Source organism: Protopterus annectens, chromosome 2.part1, assembly GCF_019279795.1.
Source record: "Protopterus annectens isolate FY-2018-M chromosome 2.part1, PAN1.0, whole genome shotgun sequence".
Lineage (NCBI taxonomy): Eukaryota > Metazoa > Chordata > Ceratodontiformes > Protopteridae > Protopterus > Protopterus annectens.
Window position 1 is genome coordinate 1,464,772,835 of NC_056729.1, and position 24,363 is coordinate 1,464,797,197.

At 40.2% G+C, this 24,363-nt stretch overlaps 1 protein-coding gene across 1 annotated transcript in view; it reads right to left on the reverse strand.

Moving 5' to 3' along the window:
- The window catches only part of WDR19 (WD repeat domain 19), a 3,663,919-nt gene that overhangs the window by 1,345,443 nt on the left and 2,294,113 nt on the right, over positions 1-24,363 (reverse strand). Inside the window, exon 25 of the mRNA XM_044062937.1 lies at positions 16,379-16,525. Coding sequence (XP_043918872.1) covers positions 16,379-16,525 — 147 coding nt within the window. The remainder of the gene's footprint in view (positions 1-16,378; positions 16,526-24,363) is intronic.

Below are 24,363 nucleotides of genomic sequence, written 5' to 3' on the forward strand. Positions count from 1 at the left end.
ATGGGAAAGAGTCCCCAGCTACAGAAATCTTGGGGTAGTCCTCAAGGAAGGCTATTCTGGAGTACAGCCATGCCAAATGCTACCCTATTCCTAGATAAGATGTTCAATTTATAATTAGCAATAAGAGTATGAGCACTGGACCAAGAAGCAGCTCCACAAATGTCATCTATGGAAGCTCTGGACCAGAAGGCAGACAACATGACCATAGATCAGGTAGAATGAGTTTTAGGAGGTTTAGGTAATATCAACCCTTTGAACTTGTAAACAAAATAAATGCAATCAGTCAGCCATCTGGCGAAAGTTACTTTTATCACTGCTTTGCTCAGTTTAGCCTTAGAAAAGGAGACAAACAAGTCTGATTTCCTGAAATTGCTGGTTCTGTGAAGACAGCATCTAAGTTGTCTATGTATATTCAACATGTGCAGCATGTATTCTCCCTTGCTGGAAAAATTTGAAAAGAAAACAGGTAAGATGATGGACTGGTTGATAATTCCCTCTAATGCCACCTACTCCTAGGACAGTCCAAGAGTACAGCCTATCCTTATGAAACACCAGATACTGTGGCTGGGAAGAGAGCACCTGGAGTTATGACACTTGTCTAGTTGATGTAATTGCAACCAGAAAAATAGTTTTCCGTGAGAAGAATTTCAAGTCCACCTTGGCAGAAGGCTTAAAGTGATGCTGGATCAAAGTCTAAAGAAGCACTGTTAAATCCCACAAAGGAGTAGGGTCCTTTACATGTGGTCAAAGTAAAAAGGTAACTCAGAGAAAGGTCTCACATAATCTCAGTGATACCAAGGAGGAATGGTTTTCACCTAAGTGAAAATCAGAAATAGCAGCAAGTTGGACCTTAACTGTGGAACAACTTGTTCCACTATTGAAAATTGAAGCAATGAACTGAAAATTGATCTAGTTTCTTCTGGAAAGTGCAAATGGAAAATTTATTCTTATGAATATTTCCAGCAGAATCTTTCTGGGATGATGTAAGGATATTACAAACTGGGGAAGAAAGCTTGGACTGTCTAGGCATCATCAGAACTGGAAAAAACATGGGGTCAACTTGAGAGTCCAAATACCCAGGTGAGGTATCCTGGATGGGCAAGAAAAAAATGTCCTGAGAAGGATGCAACACCCAGGGAAGGTGAATTAGTTGAGGTCATAGGAAGGGAAACTACACTTGTACAGACCAGAATGGTGCTATGAGGATTACTTTGCTCTTTCACTGAAACTTTTGAAACTTGGGAATGAGAGGAGTTGGGGAAAGGTATAAAGGAGACCAGAGAAGCCAATTGTGAATCAGAGAGTTTCTCTGTGACTCCTTGTCTGGAGGGATCACGACAAAGTACCTGCTGCACTTGGACTTGAGGGGAGAGGCAAAAAGGTTGCAACGTGGTTGGTCCCATTGGTAAAATATAATTTTCGCCACTAACAGATTGAAAGACCACTTGTGAGGAAATAAGATGGACCTGCTCAGTTTGTCTGCCAGCATGTTGAACTTCCCTAGAATATGTGTTGCCAGAAGTTATCACTCTATGCCGCACTCTGATTGCTTTTCAAAATACGGGGTAGGATCATGTTCCACCATTTGTTGATATACCAGATCACCAACATGTTGTCTATCTGAATAGCAACCATCTCTAGAGAGAGAACATCTTGAAACATCTGCAACGCTAATAGGACTGCTCTCATTTCTAGGACATTAATATGAAATTTTGACTTCCAACTGAGACCATGTGCCTTGGACCATCCTCCCTAAATAGTACCCCCCACCCTATTTAGGAGGCGTCTGTAGTAACTGTGACCCTGGGTGCAATAAGGTAAAACAGCGGCCCTCACAGATTTCTTTTACGTAAATCCACCAGGCTATGTGTTCTCTGCAAATATTTAGAATTTGAATCAGTGCAGTTAAAGGGTGATGTCCTACAGAACATTGTATTGCAAGCATCCATTGAAGCACTCTCATGTAAAATCTCACTAAAGGTACCAGAACTACAGAAGCTGCCACATACCTGAGAAACTCTAAAACTAACCTGGCCGGAGGGTAAGGAAAAGAAAGAAGGTGAGATGTTTGGCTCTGCAGACTATTTAACCTTGTTTATGTTAACCTTGCGATCTGTGTCGCCATATACTTGCAAGTACCAATGAATTCCAGGACATGAATGGGGGAAAGCTGAGATTTGGCATAGTTCTAATGCCCAGTTGAACAAACAGAGGGCGCAAATAATCCCTGGCCTGGATCAGTAGAGGTTTGGTGGTAGCAGAGAGGAACCAGTCATTAAGATAAGGAAACACATGGAATCCTAGCAGCCTCAAGTGAGCTGCAACCACTGCCATGCACTTGGTGAACAACCTGGGGGCTGTGGTAAGACCAAAGGGCAGGGCCTTGGACTGGTACTGCCTGGCTCCCAGCTGGAAGTGCAAGTTATCTCCTGGAGTGCCTGTCTATTTTGATGTGATAGCACATCTAGTCATCTTTGTGCAACAGTGGCAAAATGGACTGAATCGTGACCATTTGGAACTTTGAGTGTTTGACAAATTGGTTTGAGCTGCTGAGATCCAAAATTGGTCTCAGGGCCCTGGCTTTACTTGGCATTACAAAAATCTCAAGTAAGTTCTGTATCCTTGCTGATATGGGGGGGGGGGGGACCATTTGGATGGCTCTTTTTGCCAGCTGCTTTTCTATTTCTATGGCTGCCACCTTCCTCTGATTGAGTGGAATATTGGGAATCCTTTTGGATGAAATGGGTGGTTGAAGGGAAGATGGTATATAATAACCTCTGGATATTATACTCTGCACCCAGACGTCTTTGGTGATGGCTGTCCAAACTTCTGGGTGTAGAAATAAGCACCCCACAACTGCCTCCAGATTGCAGCAATCTGGTAACTGTTCAAGTGCACTGGAAGGGCTTCTCAGAGAAGGGACCCCTGAAGCCCTGGTGTTGTGGGCTTCCTCTGCCACGAGGGTGACGTCTGCCACCAAAGGTCCTCTACTTTGCCACAGAGAGATCTGTCTTCACAACAGTCCTGGGAAGAACCTTGAGTCTTTAAGAATCTCATCTTTCTACCTCTGCTCTGATTCCATAAGAAGGTACTCTGATGGGTAAAAAAAGTACCCATACGGCAGATAAGGTCTTCCCATCCTACTTGCTCCTGAATAGAGTTTCCTTCACCTTAAGGCCAAACAAAGTGGATCCATCAAAGAAGGCATTGATGAATAATGTCTAATGGGCTCTGCAAAATCACAAAGGCGCATACAGGCGTGCCTTCTTACAGCAATTCCTGAACCCACAGCTTGCAAAGCTACCTCTGAGGCATGAGAAATTAGCCTCATGGAGGCATTCAAAAGGGACTGAAGGGTGGCCACTTGCGAAGAAACTGTCTTCTTTTCCTCCACCAACATGAACCCCAAGAGGGCATTGGAAAACTCCTTGATCAAGTCCCTCTAAAATCTCATAATATGTGCAAAGTATTTTAGTGACTTGAGGGCGAAGGTTGCTGACTCGTAAAGACAGTTCCCAACTCTGTCCAGCACCCTGGACTCCCTGTTTGGGGGATGGATAGATGAACACTGTTCAGCAAGTTCTTTCTTGATGGTTGCTGTTACCACCACCATAGCATCTGTAGAAGGGCCCTTGATCCAATAGGCCCGATCCCTTGGCACTACAAAGTATTTATCTGGTCTCTTGGGAATAGGCTCCATGACATCCAGATCCTTCCAAGCATGTCAGGAAATGAGGTCTACCATCTCATACACCGGGTGAACTACCCAGAACGTACATGAGCTGGTTCCAAAAACCTGGACAAAAACTGACTCCTCCTGGGAGGGGAAGGGGTTTGAAAGACCGCCCACCTCTAGTCTCAAAAGTTTGAAGATTTACCCTAAGTAGATATCCTTAAGGGGTGATCTGGGGGGGTGCCTCCCCTTCATCGAAATCAGTGTATTCTGTCAAGGACTCTTGCGGGGAGTGTAAGTGCCTCCTTCTGCATGTACGCTTCAGAGATGGCTCTCCTGTGGGATACACTGGGCAGCACCCAGATGTATGGGCAGGATCCTGGATGAAGACCACCTCTATACTTGATCGGGCCAGCTATCCTGATGAAAGCACTCAGTAGCCAAAATAGACAGTTGTGGGGGGGGGGGGGGGGGGTTGATGGCTTGTCCACAGAAAAAATGCTCTCTCCACTGCCTCAAAGGCAAAGGTCCTGGGAGAACACTAAACCAACACAACAGGAGCCGTGGCCACCTGCTGAGGATGGCTTAAAAGGAGCCATGGCCAGCTGCTCAGAAAGGCTCCAACCATCCCCAAGACATTGCCTCAATGCAGAGGTTGTGGCCAGGCTGTCCAGTGCCGATGCTCCAAGGGAAACGGACTGCTCCGAAAACAATGGAGTGATCTCCTGTATCCAGCACCAATGACTCTGAGATTCTTCTGACTGTAACACAGATGAAGCCATCTGGATCACAGAAGGTGTTGGAATCGATCAGGGCCAGACCTTAGGATCCAGCATATGCAAACCTGAGATTCTCAGATTCAAAGACTGTGAAACCAATGGGAGGATTAGAATAGGATTCAAGAGCTGGGACTGAACTGGTGGTAGGCTCACAGATCTGATGGGAAATTGAGTAAGAATAACTTGTCAACTGAATCTGGGTTCTGAGAAATTTTCTCATTAGTTTGTCCAAATCTGCTTTGTCGGGCTCCTATTTGATCTGAGGGAGGAAGAAGTTGAAGATGGTCTGTAAATCCATCTAGGTGTCTCTTGCAAGAATGGAGCCTCAAGAAAAGAGGCTCCAGAGAAAATATGGTGACATGGTGTGGAGACTTTGATATGGATCGGATCTGAGGGAGTAGTGGGAACCGAGGATCTTGGTTTTGATTGAGTCAGGTTCAAAGAAGCAGTTGGATACAAGGACTTTGCAAGTAGGAGGAGGAAAGTGATTGGGGGAACACTTCCTCGAAACTTTAGCCTTTCCCTCCTGGATGCCTCCAAAAACTTCTTGAAGGGGAGAGCTACAGAAGATGAAGAAGAAGATGAAAACAGTCCTTTTAAAAACAAGTTTGTTTCTGTGCTTGACCATGCTCTGTGGTTAAACATTGCACAAATGTCTCAATCAGTATTACGGTGCCAAGCTCCAAAGCAATAAATGCACTCTGAGTTAGGAAGTTTGTGCCCGCAAGATAAGCACTTTCTAAAAACCAGTTGCTTTTTTCCAACATTCCTACCAACAAACAGTAACCACAGCAAAAGAGGAAGGACTACCAGCAATGGTAACAACTAAAACCTGTAAATGGTACAAAAAAGTACCCCAACAATGGTAAAGAAGAAGTATAACACAAAGGTAGCAGAACATTTAGCCAAGGCACAAGGCCCAACAAGACAAAACACTCTACTGTAACTAAAAATGTATACAGATTTTTTTTTCTCTGCAGAAAGAAAGGAGAGGAAAGAAACTAGACAGAGATGAAAATTCACTAGGGAAGAAGAAAGGACAAAGTGACTTATTCATGAACAACAAACCACTCAAGGTACAGGTGACTATGTCCAAACACTGAAGTGGCAAACATGAATTGAGAAATTTCAGGGGAATGAGAGGGCTATGGATAAGGGGAGGAGTTTGAGCTATGGTGCCAAAGTCTACTGAAGCGGCCAACATTGTATCAGTGGTTGGATCCAAAACCATCAGCTGAGGAATAGACACAAAAGACAACATCAGATCCATCATGTTCGAAGGTTTAAGTGGGGATTTTTTTTAATTTACAGAATACATACAGACAGGCAGAGCTAAAGCAGGAAATCTCTGATAGTGATGAGGGCCTCCTTAAATGTACTGGTTAAGACCCAACCATCTAGATATAGGAAAGCACTGATCCCTTTCAGAGCTGCAGATGGGCTGTAACTACTGCCATGTGCCTGGTAAACACACAGGGGCTGTGGTGAAACTGAAAGGTAGGGCTCGAAACAAAGTGAATGCATCTCCTGAACTCCCTAGCAATTTTGACACAAAGGTTGGTATCTTGGAGGTGTATCATCATCATCCCTTTTCCCATTATGTACATGGGGTAATGAGTGTTGCTTCAACTGTCACAATATCTTTCAGTTCAGTGCCACTCTCTTACCGTCTTCCTCAGTCATGCCTGTCATAAGTCTTCTCTCACACAATCCATCCATTTATTTGCTGAGTACCCTCATTTCCACTTGCTTACTTCCTATCTGTCCCCAATCTTCTCAGATTGTCTTCTGCTTTTCTAGACATATGCCTGAACCAATGCAATCTCTTCTTTTTTACCTTCTCTGTAATTGGAGCTCCTTGGGCTTCTGCTCGGATGTCATTTCTTCTTCTTTTGTCCCACAGTGTGTACCCTAACAACCAATGTCAGGCACCTTATCTCCATTACCTCTAGCTTCATCAACCGCTCTGTCTTAGCTGCCCTGCTTTCTGTACTACAGAGTAATACTGAATGCACCACTGCTTTGTATACCTTAATTAGCTTCTTTGGCATTCTTCTGTCACACGTTACCCCTGACACTCTGTGCCAGCTGGCTGCAACCCCTCTGACTCTAGCTTTAACCTCCTCATTGAGGCTTTCATTCTTCTCAGCCACCCCTCCCATATACTTGAATCTGTTAACCTGTTCCACTATTTTTTCTTTTATCTAAGTTTTCAACTACTTCTGATTTCCTCCACTTACTGCCATTACAACTGTTTTATTTTTACTTAATTTCATCCCATGTGCCTTCTGGAGACTAGCTAGAATAATGGTTAATGTCTTCACGTTCCGTGCACAAGGTTCAAGGTTCGATCCTAATCTCCAGCCAATGCCTGTATTTTTTGCATGTTCTCCCTGTGTCTCTGTAGGGTTCCTTCTATGTCCAAAAATATGCAGTGTGTTTCCAATTCAAACTCACAAACAAATGGAACTGTGGGCATCAGCACAGACTCTACAGGACAAAGAGTTGCATAGACCAACTACTTTGAGCACTTACTGTGGTGCGCATCATCATCAAAATAGGAGAACAAAGATCACGGACTGCTTGCTGTGGAAGGGCTAGCCACTCGACTATGTAAAATATGTCTCTAGATGAATTGGTCATGTTGACTAATGTCATTAATTAGGCATGGGTATTTGCCAGTGTTAAGTGGGTTGAGGACCCAGCCTACTCCGGGGACCATGCTAATGGTGGGAGGGGTGTATGTGCTTATACTGGCCAGTGTGTGCCTGACATAGAGTCAATAAGCTAGCTAATGGCCTGCAGGTGTCCAGCTGCCTGGGTTACCTGGAATAGCTCTTTTGAGTGAAAGCTGGACGTAAAACCAATCAACCTGCCAAACATGAACTAAACATTGTTACACTCAATGTAGATTCACTGACAGGTCGGAGCTTGAAAATGGATCACATGATGGTACGAAGGAGGCTGGATATCCTATGTATCCAAGAGACAAGATGGAAGAGCAGTGCAGTAAAGCCACTTGGCTTGGGATCCAGAATCTACTACTCAGGAGGACGATAGGCTAGAAATGGTATGGGAATTGTGGTGAGAGAGAAGCTTCATAAGGCAGCAAGGGATGCCTTCAGAATTAGTGACAGACTCATGGCAATCAGACTCCAGCCTAATGATAGGACAGTATTCATAATCCCAGCCTATGCCCCACAGCAGGACTGTGACAGTGAGGAGAAGAGTACACTCTGACTGTAGTTGCAGGGCCTACTAGATAAAGCAGGAAAACATGAATTGGTATTGATAATGTGTGACTTGAATGCTCTATACATTTTAAAACTGGGACAATAGATATAGTATAATTAATCCTGGGGTCTTATTGTCATCTAAAATTAACAGGGAATACAAAGAACTGCACTGACAGCTAATTTTAGATGGCAGTATGACCCCAGGATTAAATGATACTATATATAATATAGCAGCCAGATTATAAAGTGTTTTCAATTACGATTAGAGTTATTATTTTACACTTTACACTTATCACCCTGCAATTAAAGAGACTTCTTAACATTATTTATTATTATTATTTTACAGGCACTAGTGCAACTTGGGCAGTTGACATTAGATTCACTTAGGGATGAGTGGCTATTTTAGGAAGAGAGAGGAGAAAAGCTCTGCAATCATGTACAGTAGTTTAACACACAAATAAAGAGAGTACATAGCCCATTAATACACAAAAAACACAGAGTTACATCATAAAGTTAGACATTACATCACAAGGTTAAACAGATGACCAGTTTGTACAATTAAATACACAGATTGTGTCACATGTAGTGTAAGTGAAAGGAAATGACGAAGGTACAAGAGGGTATATCAATGTGTATATAGAAGTGAGATAATTTGTTCTAATGAAGTCCTAGTGAAAGGACAAAAATGCTGAAGCTAATTTTGAGCTTATTTTATTGAGTCTGAATAAAGTACTGTATTTATGAATATACTGTGGCTTTGAGTGGTTCTACAGGCTCCGCCACAGTGCAAACACATCTTTTGGTCCGGGCGAGATGGGCTTTAAACCAGAGAAAAAAACATACTGTAGCAGTACCAACAGTGGCTTCTGGGGTTCAGAAAAGAAATACCTTCAGTGCTGAAGAGGCAAATGGGTCCCCAGCCTGTCCTTTTATTTCTTTCTTTGTCTTTTTTGCTTCACAGATTTTTCTTTATCATTATCCTTTTCTTTTACTCTGCTCTTATCATGATGGGAGGAAAGACGTTCCTTAAGTATGTTTACTCTTACATTCTAGAAAAGAACATGGGCCAAAGCCCTCTCACATATATGTCACAAGCCACCAAAATGTGCTCCAACTCCAGGCTCACCATGTAGTGATTGTGGGCCTCTTGAAATGGAATCTTGTGACTGCATTTGCCACATTTTTTGAAAGCATTGTCCATGTTAGCAGCACAAGAGCAAGAAATATCCACAACACAGCATATATTCTTCAAACAACTAAGATATAAATTTAATTAAGTCTAAATAAATGTTTATACATATATATATATATATATATATATATATATATATATATATGTGTGTGTGTATATATATATATATATATATATATATATATATATATATATATATATATATATAGATATATATATAGAGAGAGATATAGATATATATATATATATATATATTTTTTTTTTTTTATTTATTGTGTGTGTGTCTACTTCGTTACACCAAATTTACACTTACCCAAACTGCAGATTACCAAGGTGACACCACTGAAATTGCAATAAAACGAACTGTCACACTGTCGAAGTTTTTTCAGGGAAAGAAGACACTTGGCCATCGTTTAACAAAATAACATACCAAAGTATATCAAACACACCCAGGTGGAAGGCTACACCCCCCACACCCCCATAACTAAATATACCAACTCATGGATCACATTACAGTGGGGAAAAGGGCAAATTTCCCCATGTTGGCCAAGTGCCTCCATTCTCTGTAAAAAGAATCAGTGATGTTTTCACTTTTGGTATATTGAAATTTCTTAGCTGCCATCTCTGGAATCTGCAATTTGGCTAAGTGTAAATTCAGTCTACCAAAGTAGACCCATATATCTATATATGGGTTCACTTCACTATCTCGAAATACTGAAATCTCGAATTTCAGTATCTTGAGACTAAAATAGCGAGAGCCCAGTTCCGGGAAAGACCACATAACCAAATCCGGAAATGTTGAATCAGCAGCTGTTGTGGTATGCTGTGTTAATGGATAGCTGGAGATTCAGGTAAGTGTTTATATTTTAAGGGTTTTAGGTAGGGATTTTAGTGTATGTTATTGTGTTCGGAAGTTGTAGGTGTAGGTTACGGTACGTAGGTAAGACTGTGAGTGTGTAAGTGTTGAGAATGGTGGTGTTTGTACATATGTGTTGTGTGTTTGTGCGAGGGGAATATAAATTGTGTAGTGGAGGGTTTTGTGTCTTTGTCTTTTTAGTGCAACCTCAGAGTTAGTACATATAAGTAGCAGGGGTGTGGGGGAGTGCAGCTTATATGTAGGGCAGGTTTGTGTATTTCTGTTGTTGTGTGTGTTTTGTTTGTTTGTTGTAGTGTGGAGAGGAAGGTGCATGTGTGTTTGTGTGGTGTAGGGTGTGTTTAAAAGTTGTGATTTTTGAATTTCACGCTTTTGGCGTTTCGGTATTTAGATTTTTTGGCTTTATAGTCTCGAGATACTGAACTTCGATATTTCAGTATTTTAAGATTATAAAGTGACTCCCTATATACACACACACACACACACACACACACACACACATATTTCTTATATATATATATATATATATATATATATATATATATATGAGAGATTCATCAACAACTTTAAACGTACAGGAAGAACAAGAATAATGATAAGAAGTTTTAATCTATTCAAATGACCACGTCAATAAGATATCACTATAAATCCTTTTTTTTTTTTTTTTTTTTAAAACAAAAACAACTTTGTTGAATTATCATTTATGACATAGGCAGTCACACATTTATATAAATAAATTATATTGACATATTTTTCAGTTGGAAACATTATACAATACCCATAACCTTTTATACAGTTATTGTCAGTTGAACATTACATAGCTCATTCAATTAAATTCCTGCCTTCTCTTAAACCTCCCTCTTCCTCCTCCAAAACATTGTTCTGCATGTATCATTCCCACAATTTCCATTTTTTTCTACGTAATTTGCTCCTACCCTTTTCTAAAGATCCCACTTCTAGTTCTTTTATCTCTGTTACTATATTTGCTATTTCTAGTATGGTTAATTTACATTTTGATTTTCATTTTCTAGTAACTGCTTTTTTTTTGCAGCCACCACAAATAAACTCAGCAAGACCTTACTATGTCTAGGCAATTCTGATTCTGTATTACAACTAAAAAAAAAATCATTTCCTTGGTTACACCAATTTGCTCACTCAGTATTTCTGAAAGAGTAGTCTTCAGGGAATTTTTAACGTCTACCAACTTATTACACTCCCAAAAATATTTATTTTATTTTATGTTCCCAACTACCTCTTTCTTCCCCATCACACCTCCAACCAAGGACATTGGGAAGTGTACTGACTGCATGCATGTCAGTACAGTTTTTCAAAGGGGGTTAGCAGGCACTAGGACCCAGAGAGTAAATCAAACCGAAAAGAAAAAAATAGAACAAAACAGTCTCATTTTGCATGAAAGCATAAAAATGCATTGACTGAGACTATATCAGAAAGCCATCTGCAGATTATCACAAGCTTGAATGCTTTCTTTTATTTTACCTTGGCAGTTTAAAAAGAATTAATTCACCAATCAATGCTGTCTGCAAAGTGGCAAAAAGCCACAAGAAATCAGAGAGACCTCCAGGTTATCTGATGTGGCTTTTCCTTAATCCTTTCCTTTAGCTGGTACTGCTTCTATGATTGATGGAACAGAATGGGGGGGGGGGGGGGGGACTGCGGCTGTTTATGTTGGCAGACTCAAAGCTTCTGCAAGTATGTTCAGCACTAGCAACTTCTTTTTACAGAAGTAGGATATTATATGCTGGCTGGTGGTGTTGACTTGTTCCCCCCCCCTTTCTTTTTGTTAAACTGCTCTTGAAGATTTAGGGCAAGGTAAGATAAGCAATGCAGTACAACTCAGAAAGCATTTAAAAACTTGAAAGTTTCAGAGAAGTTTTTTTTTGGCAAGTACTACTTTAGTGTAATGTATTACCTTCAGTTATTCTATTAAACTGTAAATAGGAAGGCAGCAATAATGCAGTAAGGTGTGTGTGTGTGTGTGTGTGTGTGTGTGTGTGATACACACACACACACACACACACACACACACATATATATATGTGTGTGTGTGTGTGTGTGTATGATACACACACACACACACACATATATACATATATATATATATATATATATATATATATATATATATATATATATATATATATATATATATATATATATATGTGTGTGTGTGTGTGAGCACATGTGTAAATATGTGTATGTGCATCCTGTGATAGACCTGGCTTGTAAGGGGTAGTGTAAGCTTGTGTGTTAATCTGTGGGCACTTCAGGGAATTTGGCCATTATTTCTTTAACTTTCCTTATTAACCAAACTTCAGAGGTGTTTACAGAAGGTCTGTATAGCTTATCTAAGGGTACCATACTGTCTAGGTGAAACAAGTTGGAATATGTTTCTGAGATTAATATTTTTTCCACTTTCCTTTCAATCAGACATATGAACAGGTGGCTATCTTTTGTGGATGGTGGGAGTTAGGACTCATGCTGTGTGCGCACATTTTATAGCTTCAAGTTGAATTATATGTCTGTCACTATTTGTTCTTTCACTTTTGTTACAGTCTAACAGCAGGGAGGTACACAGATGGTAGTAGTCTTTTCACGACAGGAGAGAAGGAGTATGCTGCTGAAGCAATTGTGTGACTGTGGAGTTGGCATATATACATACATATATATATATATATATATATATATATATACATATATACATATATACATATATATATATATATATATATATATATATATATATATATTTAGAGAGTGGATAGCAAAAATGGATTTAAGGTTGTGTAGGTTTTTTAAGAGTTGTTTTTGTTTTGTTTTTTTTAGGCTTTAGAATTAGCTGTGTTTTAGACAGCCAGGACTCAACAGAGTTGAAGGATTTCTGTGTAACAGAATGCTAGTCAGTGGGGGTGTCTGCAATGGAGATGACTGTGGGGTCATCAGCATAGTGGATGAGGGTTGACTGAGAAAGAAGAAGTAGTGGTGCTGTATTTCAGGCGAAAGCCATGTTGTGTGGATGTGAGCAAATTTTCTTGTAATAGATGTTCAATGACTTGCTTATGCACTCATTTTTCTAATATTTTTGAAAGAGGTGACAGGATGGCTATGGGTCTGAAATTTATGATGTCAATGGAGTGACTTCCTTTGTGTATAGGTAAGGTATAAACTTCTTTCCAGATACTGGGGACTTTAGATTCAGAGACCGGTTTATCAGAATAGAGACTGGGAGAGCTAGAGACTTTGCTGCTATCTGAAGGAAGTAGGGAGGCAGATTATCAGCAGATGTAGAACAAGACTTTAGTTTATGAAGATGAGATTTGATATAGCTGGTAGATGTTGGTTTAACGAAAAATATGTTAGTAGGGGTCTGACTGGAGGATGGATCTGGTGGATATTTCATGTCAGAATTAGAGGGGGCAGAACTTATCATCTTACTAATGGATTCAATAAAGTAGGAATTGAAGATAATAGCAGATCCCTTGGGGTGTATTTGTTGGGCAGGGATTACGAGATGAGGGGATAACTGGGTGAAATATTTGGTTTACTGAGTGCCAGAATTTCTTGGGATTTAATCTTTGTGATGTGGGTGGGTTATTATAGAAATCTTTTTTGTCTTTATTTATATGTTTTTTGCAAGGTTCCTGAGTTCTTTATATTTCTGTAAGTGAATGGGGAGCTTAGTTTTTACCCAGGCTGTCCACATTCTATCTCTTGTTTTCATCAAGCAGCAGGTAAGCATTAGTTAATGGGTCTATATTAGATGAACGAAAATTCCGGTCATCGAATACGTAATGATCGAAACGTCACGGAAATCGAAATTGGTATTGTGGGGGGCTGTGCCCCCCACTAAATATATATTCTAACTCCGAGATCGCACTACAGTGAGGAAAGGGCAAATACCGTAATCTTCACTGTACTGAGACCCCAGAATACCATTTTTGATTTCCGTGAAGCTTCGATCTTTAAGTATTTGATGAATGGATTTTTCGTTCATCTGATATAGACCCTAGGGGCTTTTGTTAGATTTGACATGTATGGTACATAAGGGAACCAGTGAGTTAAGAATATTTAGGAAAGTTTTGTTGAATGTGTCTACTGCTTTGTCTAGAGAGAGGCTAGTCAGAAAAGTCCAATTTATGTTGGGGAGGAGGGTTTTAAATGTTAAAGGGTCAAAGTTGGATACCTTGCATGCTTCAATATACCTATGTGGTCTGGAGAAGTGAGGAGAGTATCTTATTAATTTTACTGGAGAGTGATCACTTAGGGAGTCAGGCAGTGTTTCAGAGTTGTGATATTTGTGTGGGTCTGAGACTAATATCCAGTCAATCAGTGAGCTGGAGTTGGGTGTTTTATTAGTATGGGTAGGTGTAGAGATAAGCTGTGTGAAGCCATGCAAGTTGATACTTAAAGTGGCGTTAGGTGAGCAGAGGAATAGCCAGTTTATACTGGCATCCCCTAGGAGGATGGTTTCATTATGTATGTGTTGAGTAAGCCAGGACAGAAAATGTTCACGTAGGGGGCTGTTGTCACCAGTGGGTATATAAATGGCGGCTACAGTCACTTAAGATGATTGTTGAGAATTAGATTGAGTTTTGCAAGCTTAACGGATGGGATTTGTTTGTCTTTTTTTTGAGGCGGTCTAGTCCGAGTATGTTATACCCTGGACAGAGAAATTCTTTATCAGAGTTCAGAGGTTTTAAGCAAGTTTTTGCGAAGGTAATAATCTGGGAAGTGAGTGGAAGTCCAGGCATGAAATACATTGACTTTATTCAGCACACGTCTAGTACTCATTGAATAAAAAGATATACGTTTCTTAGGGAGAGTGATGTCAGCTGAGTTGATGACAAGGGAGGGAGAGTTAGGCCCTGGATTAGGATGAATATCTCCTGAAAGTAACAGAGTTTTAAGGTGGGGTTAACATGGAAGTGAGAAGGGTACCTGATGAAGTACTTAACTTTATTTCTTAGAGAAGTTTGGTGGGAAGAAGAAATTTGATTTTGGGGAGGAGAATATTTGGAGGAAAGACAGATGGGGAGATTGGAAATGAGTAAAAAGGTTGAGCAAAGACATTAGATGAGGGATGTTGGAGATGGAGTTTCAAGTGCCATTTGGATATTATGGGAGGTGAGAAGTAAAGTAGAAGCAAAGGAGGTATGTAGGGGAAAGTCAGAAACATGTTGGTTCTGTTAAAGAGGAAGATAATTAGTGGTATGCTGGATGGAAGGAAGTATATTGTGATATAGCTGTAATTAATAGTTACGGAGTAAGAAGGAGTGCAAGGAGGGATAATTCAATTAGTAAAGGAGGTAGAATAGGTGTAGCAGGAAGAGGAGGGGTTAGAGGGGAAGGGACAAGGAAGGATAAGGAATAAAGTAAATGATATGAGGGGCGAGTGAGAATGGGGGTAAGATAGGGGACCAGAGTGAGCCCAAGCACAGCGAGGATGAGCAGGAAAAGCTCAGAAGAAAAGCAAGCAGTAAAGTGAGATGTGAAGACAAGGAAAAGAGGTAGGCACTATTCTGGAAGGAACAATACTAAGCCAGAGGCTGGGGAGGAAAGAGGGTGGCAGAGTGGTAAGAATGTCTGTGCTCAGGCAGACACTCAGGTGAGGAAAAAGATGGCGAGAGGATTACGGATGAAAAAAAAACACTAAGCAAATAAAAGTACAGAGGATAAATTTTCCAAATGAAAAGAAACAAATATGAAAAATAACCTTAGGTATGGGCACTTCACCCGATAAGACAAGCAGCTACACCAAGGGGATTTTAAAAATGGCTACTGTAGCTTAAGAAAGCTAGGTTAGGCTGTAATTGGTCTTGTGGGGGAGGGGGAGGCCAGAATAGACCAGAAAAGTGGTGGATAGCTAACAGTATGATGAAAAGGGATGATCTTGACTTACCAGATGTGCAAGTCTACAAAAACAATCAGGAAAGGCAGTTGGTACTCTGGACTTGTTTGTTTTGCATACCTTTCTTACTGAAATGAAATAAAATAAACCGCTTTTACCAACTACTCTTCAAAATAGATGAATTCAATAAAATATATCTTCTTTGCACCAATGCATGCATTTTTTCTATAAAAATGTGTTAATTGCACAGGAAGTGCAAAATTCTAGGAACCTCAAAAAATGTGTGTGTCACTGATTACTAACTAATAAGTCACTCTAATTGTTTTATCCACAAGCGATGTGCAATAAGCATCAATATCAAAATTCAAAAATTCCGCTGCTGACAGATATAAAATGCATCCTAATTTAATTTTTAACATAGTACATTCCTCTACCTTGCCTGTCTACTTAAAAAAAAAAAAAACACACACACACTTTCTAAAATCAGTGTGAATTAAAAAAAATAAAAAACATCATCTCAGTCTGGTGAATTTCAGAGCACTTACAAATGGATATCACAGTTTGACTCATTTCAGGTTCTCTCCGCATCAAACCACAAGGTGTATAACACAGCACAAGAGCTAGAAATGGGAAGACAGCATAGGTAACCTATATTATCAAAAGGTCATGTGCCTTTATAACATGTGTGTCTTATTACTTGGCCATTAGTTTACTTCCATCAGTAGTCATATGTTTTTGCTGTCTTTATGCCTTATTACCTGGCTACCATTTTAGCTCCATCAATGGACTTTGTTTCTCTAACAATGCGAACTGCCTCCTCAGGGTTATTAAGATGGTCCAGTTCTATCCTGATGACATGGTCCCATTCCTTTGCATTCTCATATGCCAATGCTGCTTCCTTGTACCTGAAAAAAATATCTACAATAAGAGATCAAATACTCATATTCAGACGTGACACAATATTTCCAGAACAAAAAAAATGAAATACTATATTCAGATGGCCATTAAAAAAGTCATCAATTGTGAACACCTGAGTATTATATTATGTAAAAAAGTTTATGCATCAAGTCTTGTTCATAGAAGAAACACATTTGGACTTCTATAATCATTCTGTTTTTGTCACGGTGTGTTACAGGGACTGTTAAGCAATCACCTCTGAAGGGCACAATCAGAGATGGATTGTTATATTACTACTAAGTAACAGCTGTCCAGTTTAAGTGCTGTCATATATTACAGACCCATCACACACACACACACACACACACACACACACACACATATATATATATATATATATATATATATATATATATATATATATATATATATATATATGTATGTGTGTGTGTGTGTGTGTGTGGTAATAAATGGGAATTGGTGAGTTTTGAAATTTAGTGTTGTTTCTGTATACGGACCTCACAATTCACCTGTTGCAGAGCTAAGTATAATTTTAGTGAAGTGCTGAGTTTTCATAGCAAGTAACATTGTTGGTTGGAGACTGTAACCTAATTACACAACCACTGGATATTCAGAAAGGGCCCAGAAGGACAAGAGTTATTTTAACAGGTAGACATTTTCCTAGTTACTGTGCCCTAGTTGGGGATATAGGATGCTGTACATGATCTAGCAGGGTCACGTGTTTACATGTTTCTACTACAGATGTGCCTTTCATTCAAGGATGGATAAGGTCATGACATCAGGGAAAGATGCTTATATAGCAAGTGATACAGACACCTTCCCTATAATTAAGATCAAGCTCTCATTACTATTACTTTAATAGTCGATGGTGATGTGCCGCCAAGATCTTGAAGATTAAATGCATCTTTTCTTGCCTAGCAAATTATTTTTCAAAATGGTTTGTAAGATAAATGCTTGAGTGGAAGATGACTTGCCCCTTAATAAATGCTGGCTAGCTGTACTGGGGGGAGGTTCTACGACTCTGTTGCAATATACTAGAGTAATGCAGCAAGTCAGTAAATTTCAGAAAGAGGCTTGGCAGGGCTGGATAATGCAATTGCAAATGCAACAGGCAAAGGGTCTACTGAGTTTAGATCATGATATACACATGAATAAGAAGATGGTAAGAGGGTTACTTCATTAGGCATCTGAATTTTGGGTTAAGGCCCTATGAGAAAGGTTTTTTTATATACTGCCTAGAAAGCAAGCAGCTTTAGTGCTGGAACCTATGCATTTAAAGAGAGACAGGGTAGTGCTGGAGATGTAAGACACATCGAGAAATCTAACAATAAGGTGTTTTACTGACACTCCACATGTTTTTAGTATTTACATTAATAAACTGTATTGCAATTGATTTGATTAATTTGTATAGGTTGCTAGAAGACAGGGACAGGGTGATGGTCCTGATAAAAGTGGAAGAAGAGTCTGCAAACTTAATGAAGGGATTTCCACAAAGTCCCTGGGAGTGGAACGTATTCCTTCTGAACTATATCAGAATTGTGTGTGTGGGTTTGTTGGGGGGGGGGGGTCAGCAAATGCAAAAGGGCTGCATAATTCAAAAAGAATATGTGTGATATAGTTGCACAGTTTAGTAGCTGCCAGGTGATATTTTAGGGCAGAGTTGAGTTGTTGCAGGTTATTTAAGTTTGATGTGGTTTGGAAGTTTGTTCTACACCTTGGAGATGGGGAGAGAGAAGAGTGAGTCACAATAATAATTACTAGATTTATTAGCAAAAGTTAGTTTATGTTCTGAGAATCTTTGGAATCTACTTGGTACATGCCATTTGATGAACTTTGACATCAAGGGTGTTTTAAGTCAATAGTGAAGTATTTTTTGTGCTGTGAGTAGCTGGGAGAGGGTGATGTGTTGAGGAAGTTCAAGCCAGTTGAGAGGATATAATGGTAATGTAAGTTCTTGCTGAAGTCTTCTCAGGTCATTGTTACTTATTCCGTCTCCTCCCTGCACTTTGGGTCCAGTTTGCACGGTTCTTTTTCAATATAATCTAATTTGATTTCAGTATCTGGGGTTAACTGGATGTCACTAGGACAACTTACCACCCCTTTTGTGAAGCTAAACTGTTTTGCATAAGATTTTGTAAATATAAAAAAATATACATTGACTGGGTAAATTACTAGTGCTCAAACTTACTTGCCCAAAGGTTCCTCAACTTTGTTAACACTAATGCCCTGGACCAACAGGTTGACACCCCCACAAGGGGTGCCGACATCCTGGATCTGGTGCTTACCAATATGGTGGACCACTATAGCACCCCCAGTGTGAGATCCTTCCTGGTGAGATCTGACCACAAATCAGTCTCATTTGAAGTAACTATGACACCTGCCACCCCCCCCACCCCAACAGCAGCAACTAAACGAAAAAACTTCTCCAAAGCAGATTATAACCTCTTAAGGGATAGTATAAATAGCTTCACTGCACCTCCTCCCTCATATGGAACTGGCAACTATGCCAAGCTCTACACTAATGCTTTATACGAATACCTGTATATCTGCATTGACTGGGCCATACCAGATATGACCAAAACAAGCTCTTCAAGAAACAGCAAACCTGTCTGGTGGACAACTGCCATTAACAGTCTTTACAATAAGAGGAAGAAATTGCTTTCTAAGAGTAAGAGGAAGCGATCCCTCCTAAACTGGAAACACTCCCTCCTCAGTTTAAACAAGCAAATGAGACTTCTTGTGAAGTCCTCCAAAGCAAACTACGAGTTAAAATTAGCTTCCTCAACAAAGGACAGTTACATCTGTAACCTAAAAGAAAAGGCCTAGCTAATGATACCACATACACTGAGCCTATGGACATTGCTAACCTGTTGTCTAACAGGCTCTGTAAAAACTTCACTCCCCTGTCCTCGTCACATATACCCCATGATACCCCTACATTGTATCGCAACACCATTGTGTACTCTTTTCAGTCATAGTCTAAACACTGGCTTCACACCAACTGAATGGAAAACAGCCACCATTATTCTCTTGCACAAAGGTGGTGTTTCGCCTGCCCCTGGGAACTACAGACCTATTAGCCTGATTACCTTACCTGCAAGGGCATGGAGCGAATCATCATGGACCTTATCAACAGAGATATAGATAATCTCCAAACACTTGACCTTACTCAGTCTGGACTTGTCAATGCAATCTGGGAGCAGTCTTAGAATCTCCAAATGATGTCCTCATCCTACAAGAGGGTATCACACACACAAATGATTGCTGCCAAAGTCATGGCCTTAAACTCAATGCAAAAAAAATGTATTATCATTCCTTTCGGTAAAAGTGATGTTCCTGCTAACTACCACATCAATAGCAATACCTTAAGTATCCACTCAGTGGTGAGAGACCTGGGCACACAGGCTGACAGCAACCTTACCTTTGACCATCATGTCTCCACAGTGGCAAGAAGGGCATTCTATACTGCTCATCTCATAAGTAAGGGCATTGCCTCCAGAAACAAAGAAGTTATAACCTCTCTGTACTCTTCCCTCATCAATCCAATAATTGAGTACAACGCCCCTTTTGTTATGTACCTTTCCAAGCACCTCCAGCAATTGGAGAAACCACAAAGGTTCCTCAGAAAGAAAATTCAAGGTCTTCAGCATCTGTACTATGGGGATCATCTGAAACCACTGTCACTTTATTCTGTTTAATACAGAGTACTCAGAGGTGATCTCTGCCTTGCATAGAAGGCAATCTCTGACCCTGCTTCATTGGAAATGCTGCATATCCGTAATTCAAATGGTACACGGGCGACTCACTCTAAATAACCTAACCTTGTATGTGACATTAATAAAACCTGCTGGAGGGACAGATTTGTCTCCCAGAGGTTACTGCACCTTTGGAAGAAACTCTCACTTCATGTCAAACTGAGCCCCTCTTTGGCCCTCTTGAAACACAATCTGGATGATTGGATGGGTGACTGTAAATCCACCCCAGGGGCTCTATTCGTGTCTCTCTTGGACATGGGCAATAGGTGATGGTCCTAGAAATAAGGGTAAGAACTTGGCTAGGCTTGTAAGGGCCATAGGCCTATTAGCCTAATAACGTCCTATGATCCTATGCGGCAGACAGACACTTAAATTACCTAGACTGCAAATTTCACGTTTTTTTTTTTTTTAATTGCTTAATTTGTTTTTTGAGTGATACTGGTAAGATTCAAGGCCTGCAAAAACAACAAGCACTGTTGGGGACTCCCTGCTGGTCATTTTTCCCTACCCACTCTCCCATTCCTTGATCTGCTTTTTAAACATGGGATTTTAAGCTGCCCACCCTTACTGTACATTGAGTTTTATAAACTCCTCCCTTTCTACACCGCTGTTAATATCTTGAATTATTTATTTGCCTTTTTCTTGTGCTTATTTTGGGGAAAAGTACATTTTTTCCTCTCATTGTCGAATTGTGGACGCCTGGTCTGTATAGCATAGGGAAACGCACTAGAGATTACTGCATGTAGCTGTTTTATTCTTACCGTATTTTTAGTGCCTTTAGAAAATCTGCACAATCGAGTGGCTCTTGGCTCATTTCTACAAAATGAAGTACTTTTATTGAATAATCACATTTTTATAAGTACACTGCTGGTGTCTTGAATTATTTATTGCCTTTCCTTAGGTTTAAGTTTGTTTGTGGTAACATTTCACTCTTTCATTATATGTTTACATTAGGAGGACTGGGAATTATTCATCTTGTGGCAGCAGGTGTTCACCTGGTCTATCTGAGTTGGGAAGCACATAAAAAGTCTCCAAGTATAGTTGTTTTATCGGCCAAATGGCTCAGTAGTCATTTTTCTGCATTTTCAGTGCTGGTATAAATTTGGCAAATTTGTACAGAGCTGCTTGCTGTGCCAGTGCTCTGTAAAGATGCAAACATCTGGACACATTGCTTATTTTCACTATACTGTAAAAGACTACTGTGCTATTTATTGTTTTTTTGCACTTCTTTAAAGTTGCATTATCAAAATGCGGTAAGGGCCGCTGTTCTGTATGAAATACAATGTATCTAGTGTTTCTTGTTATTGGGTATCTATTTAAGGTTCCTTAACACTTGGGCTCCAAACCAGTCATTTTAATTTAAGAGGGTCAAAGTCTGAACTCTTTTGTCAGGAGAAGGCTGATTTCACCTATCTGAGTTGGGAATTACTAGTGGAAAGCTCATTATGTGTATACCTTACTGATCTTAGGGCATAGTTAGTGTAAAAACTTGCTTTTTCTGATTGTATATAAGCCTCGTGTTTGCAAGAAGCTGTTCTTCCAGTAGTGGTGATTACTGGTGCCTTATATACACACAATTACCAGAAGTTGAAATTTAACTATAAAAAAACACCTTGGAACTTTACCTCAGTCCCGTGCAACTCATAGGGCAACTAGTTTGCATGGTGAGCAGAATTTACACATTTAATTAGGATTGTTTAGGTCTACCTTACCTTATTATAACACCCAAGACTACTGCTACTCAGAAAACATCTGGTTTGGCACTGGCACTGGGCAGCATCACTGACTAGGTTAGATTTCACCAAGTGTTCACCCTTTCATCATTCGGTTACAAACACTCTCCACTCCTATCCTTTTAAGTACACATTAGGATCTGCAACCACAGATGGGCACTTACCTGCTATCTCTCCATCCAACTTGGTGGACATGGGCATCCTGAGGCAATGTAACAATTGCCTTATGTACACTGACAACCACTTAATTCTCGAACAGACAAATACAGTATGTGAGAGATGCAGTTACACACTAACATGGGAGGCAGGACTCTCACAGAAAGACACAAAAAGAAACAAATAGGTTGACAGTGACTCATACACAACACTCACTGCACCTGCAAAAGACCCACATATGCGAGGTGCTCATATATAACTTACCCAAACCCCAAAGGCCTCTCAGGTGCAGTCCTACCCAAACCCCAAAAGTCTCTCAGGCACAATCCTCAGAAACTCCACATGCACACAAACAAGACAATTCCCATCACAACACGTAAAGGCATATCTCATTGTGTCTCAGCGATGAAGCACATAAGAAGTGCATAAGACAAAACACTCCACAACCTAATTTTCTAGTCATAGCAGACTCCATTGTGAGACACACTGACATCCTTCTCACCAGGCTGGATAAGGGGAAGTTTACAGTTAGTTGACTGTCGGGGACCAGGATTCACCAAATTATGCAATCACTCAGGTCACTTACCCCTAAGTACCAGTATGACTCAATCATAGTCCATGTGGGCGTTCATGACCTGAGACATACCTCCTTGGACTATATGAAAATAAACATAATTGAGCTCTCAGAATATGTGTAACAGGCAGATGAGCCTAGCACTGAGCAGCTTTCTACCAACTCCAAGGATGATGCCAAAATACCAGCAGAAAATGACTGACTTTAACAATTGGCTTAGCTACCAGTGTCTTTCCAAAGGGATCCAACAGTTGTCAGCCTGGAAGGACATGGTTAACAGGTCATGCCACATTGCCAGGGATAGTCTTCACTTGTCACCTCTGATATTGGCCAAAATATTATCCACCCTTTAGTGCCTTTTTAGGCATTGCCAAACAGGCAAACTTTCCAACATAACAGAAGCTACTCAGGACAAGCTAAAGGTGTTACTGCTCAATGCTAGGAGTTTCAACAGGAAAATGCACTACCTGGAAGCTCTCCTCACCCTAGAGAATGCTGACATCTGCGCAGTTACTGAAACGTAATTCAAAGCCATGGAAAGCACTCTGGCAGTGCATGGCTATAACGCCTTTAATACATTCCAACTACCCACTGAACATGAAAGAGCAAAAGGCCGAGGTGTATCTATCTACATAAATGATAATCCCATCTCAAGGTTGGTCAAACAATGACATTCTTGAGCTACTCCATTCCCAACAAACCACGGGAAAAATCCATTACCATAATCTTGCTAGCTACAGGTCCCCCACCATGAACCAGGAAACCCATACATCATACCTGAAGTTACTAGAATCCCTCACCATCCAACCCAATACCATACTCATGGGTGATTTTAACTACCCCTCCATCACTTGGGAGGCATACATAACCACTAGCACGCAGAGCAAATGATTTATTGACTTTGTAAATTCAAATGCCCTGAAGCAGTTAGTCTGCACTCCCACTAGGGGAAAAATATCCTAGATCTGGTACTCACAAATATGGGAGAGTGCTGCCCAACCCCCAATGTGATGTCCTCACTAGTAAGATAAGATAACAAAGTGGTCTCCCTTGAAATAAAGGTAAAACTAGTCCCCCCACCTAATCCCCAAAATTTTAACAAATTCTCTAAGATGAATTACCCACTATTAAGGGATAGCATAGCTAGTTGCCAAACTCCCCCAAATTCAGACACTACAGAAACCTATGCAAACACGTACACAAAACCCTGTACGACCATATAAACAACTACATATAAACAGCAGTACCAGACAGAAATAAACTCTGGTCAAACCACAAGAACAAGCCACCCCAGTGGACCCCTGGTATTACTAGGTTATACAACAAAAGAAAGAAAATTGTGTTGAGATGTAAACAGGAATGTGGACAACTGAGCAAAAAAACCCTCATTAGCCTAAACAAGCAAATCAGGGAACTAGTCAAGTCTCTGAAAGAAGACTTTAATGTAGAAATAGCCTCCAAAGATAAGAATAACCATAAGGCATGTTTTCAGTTATGTCCACAATCCTAAGGGCAACATCCAACAATGTGTGAAACTAGTTGTAGATAGCATCACCTATGCTCATCCAGAAGATATAGCAAATTGCTGACTGACAAATTCAGCTCAA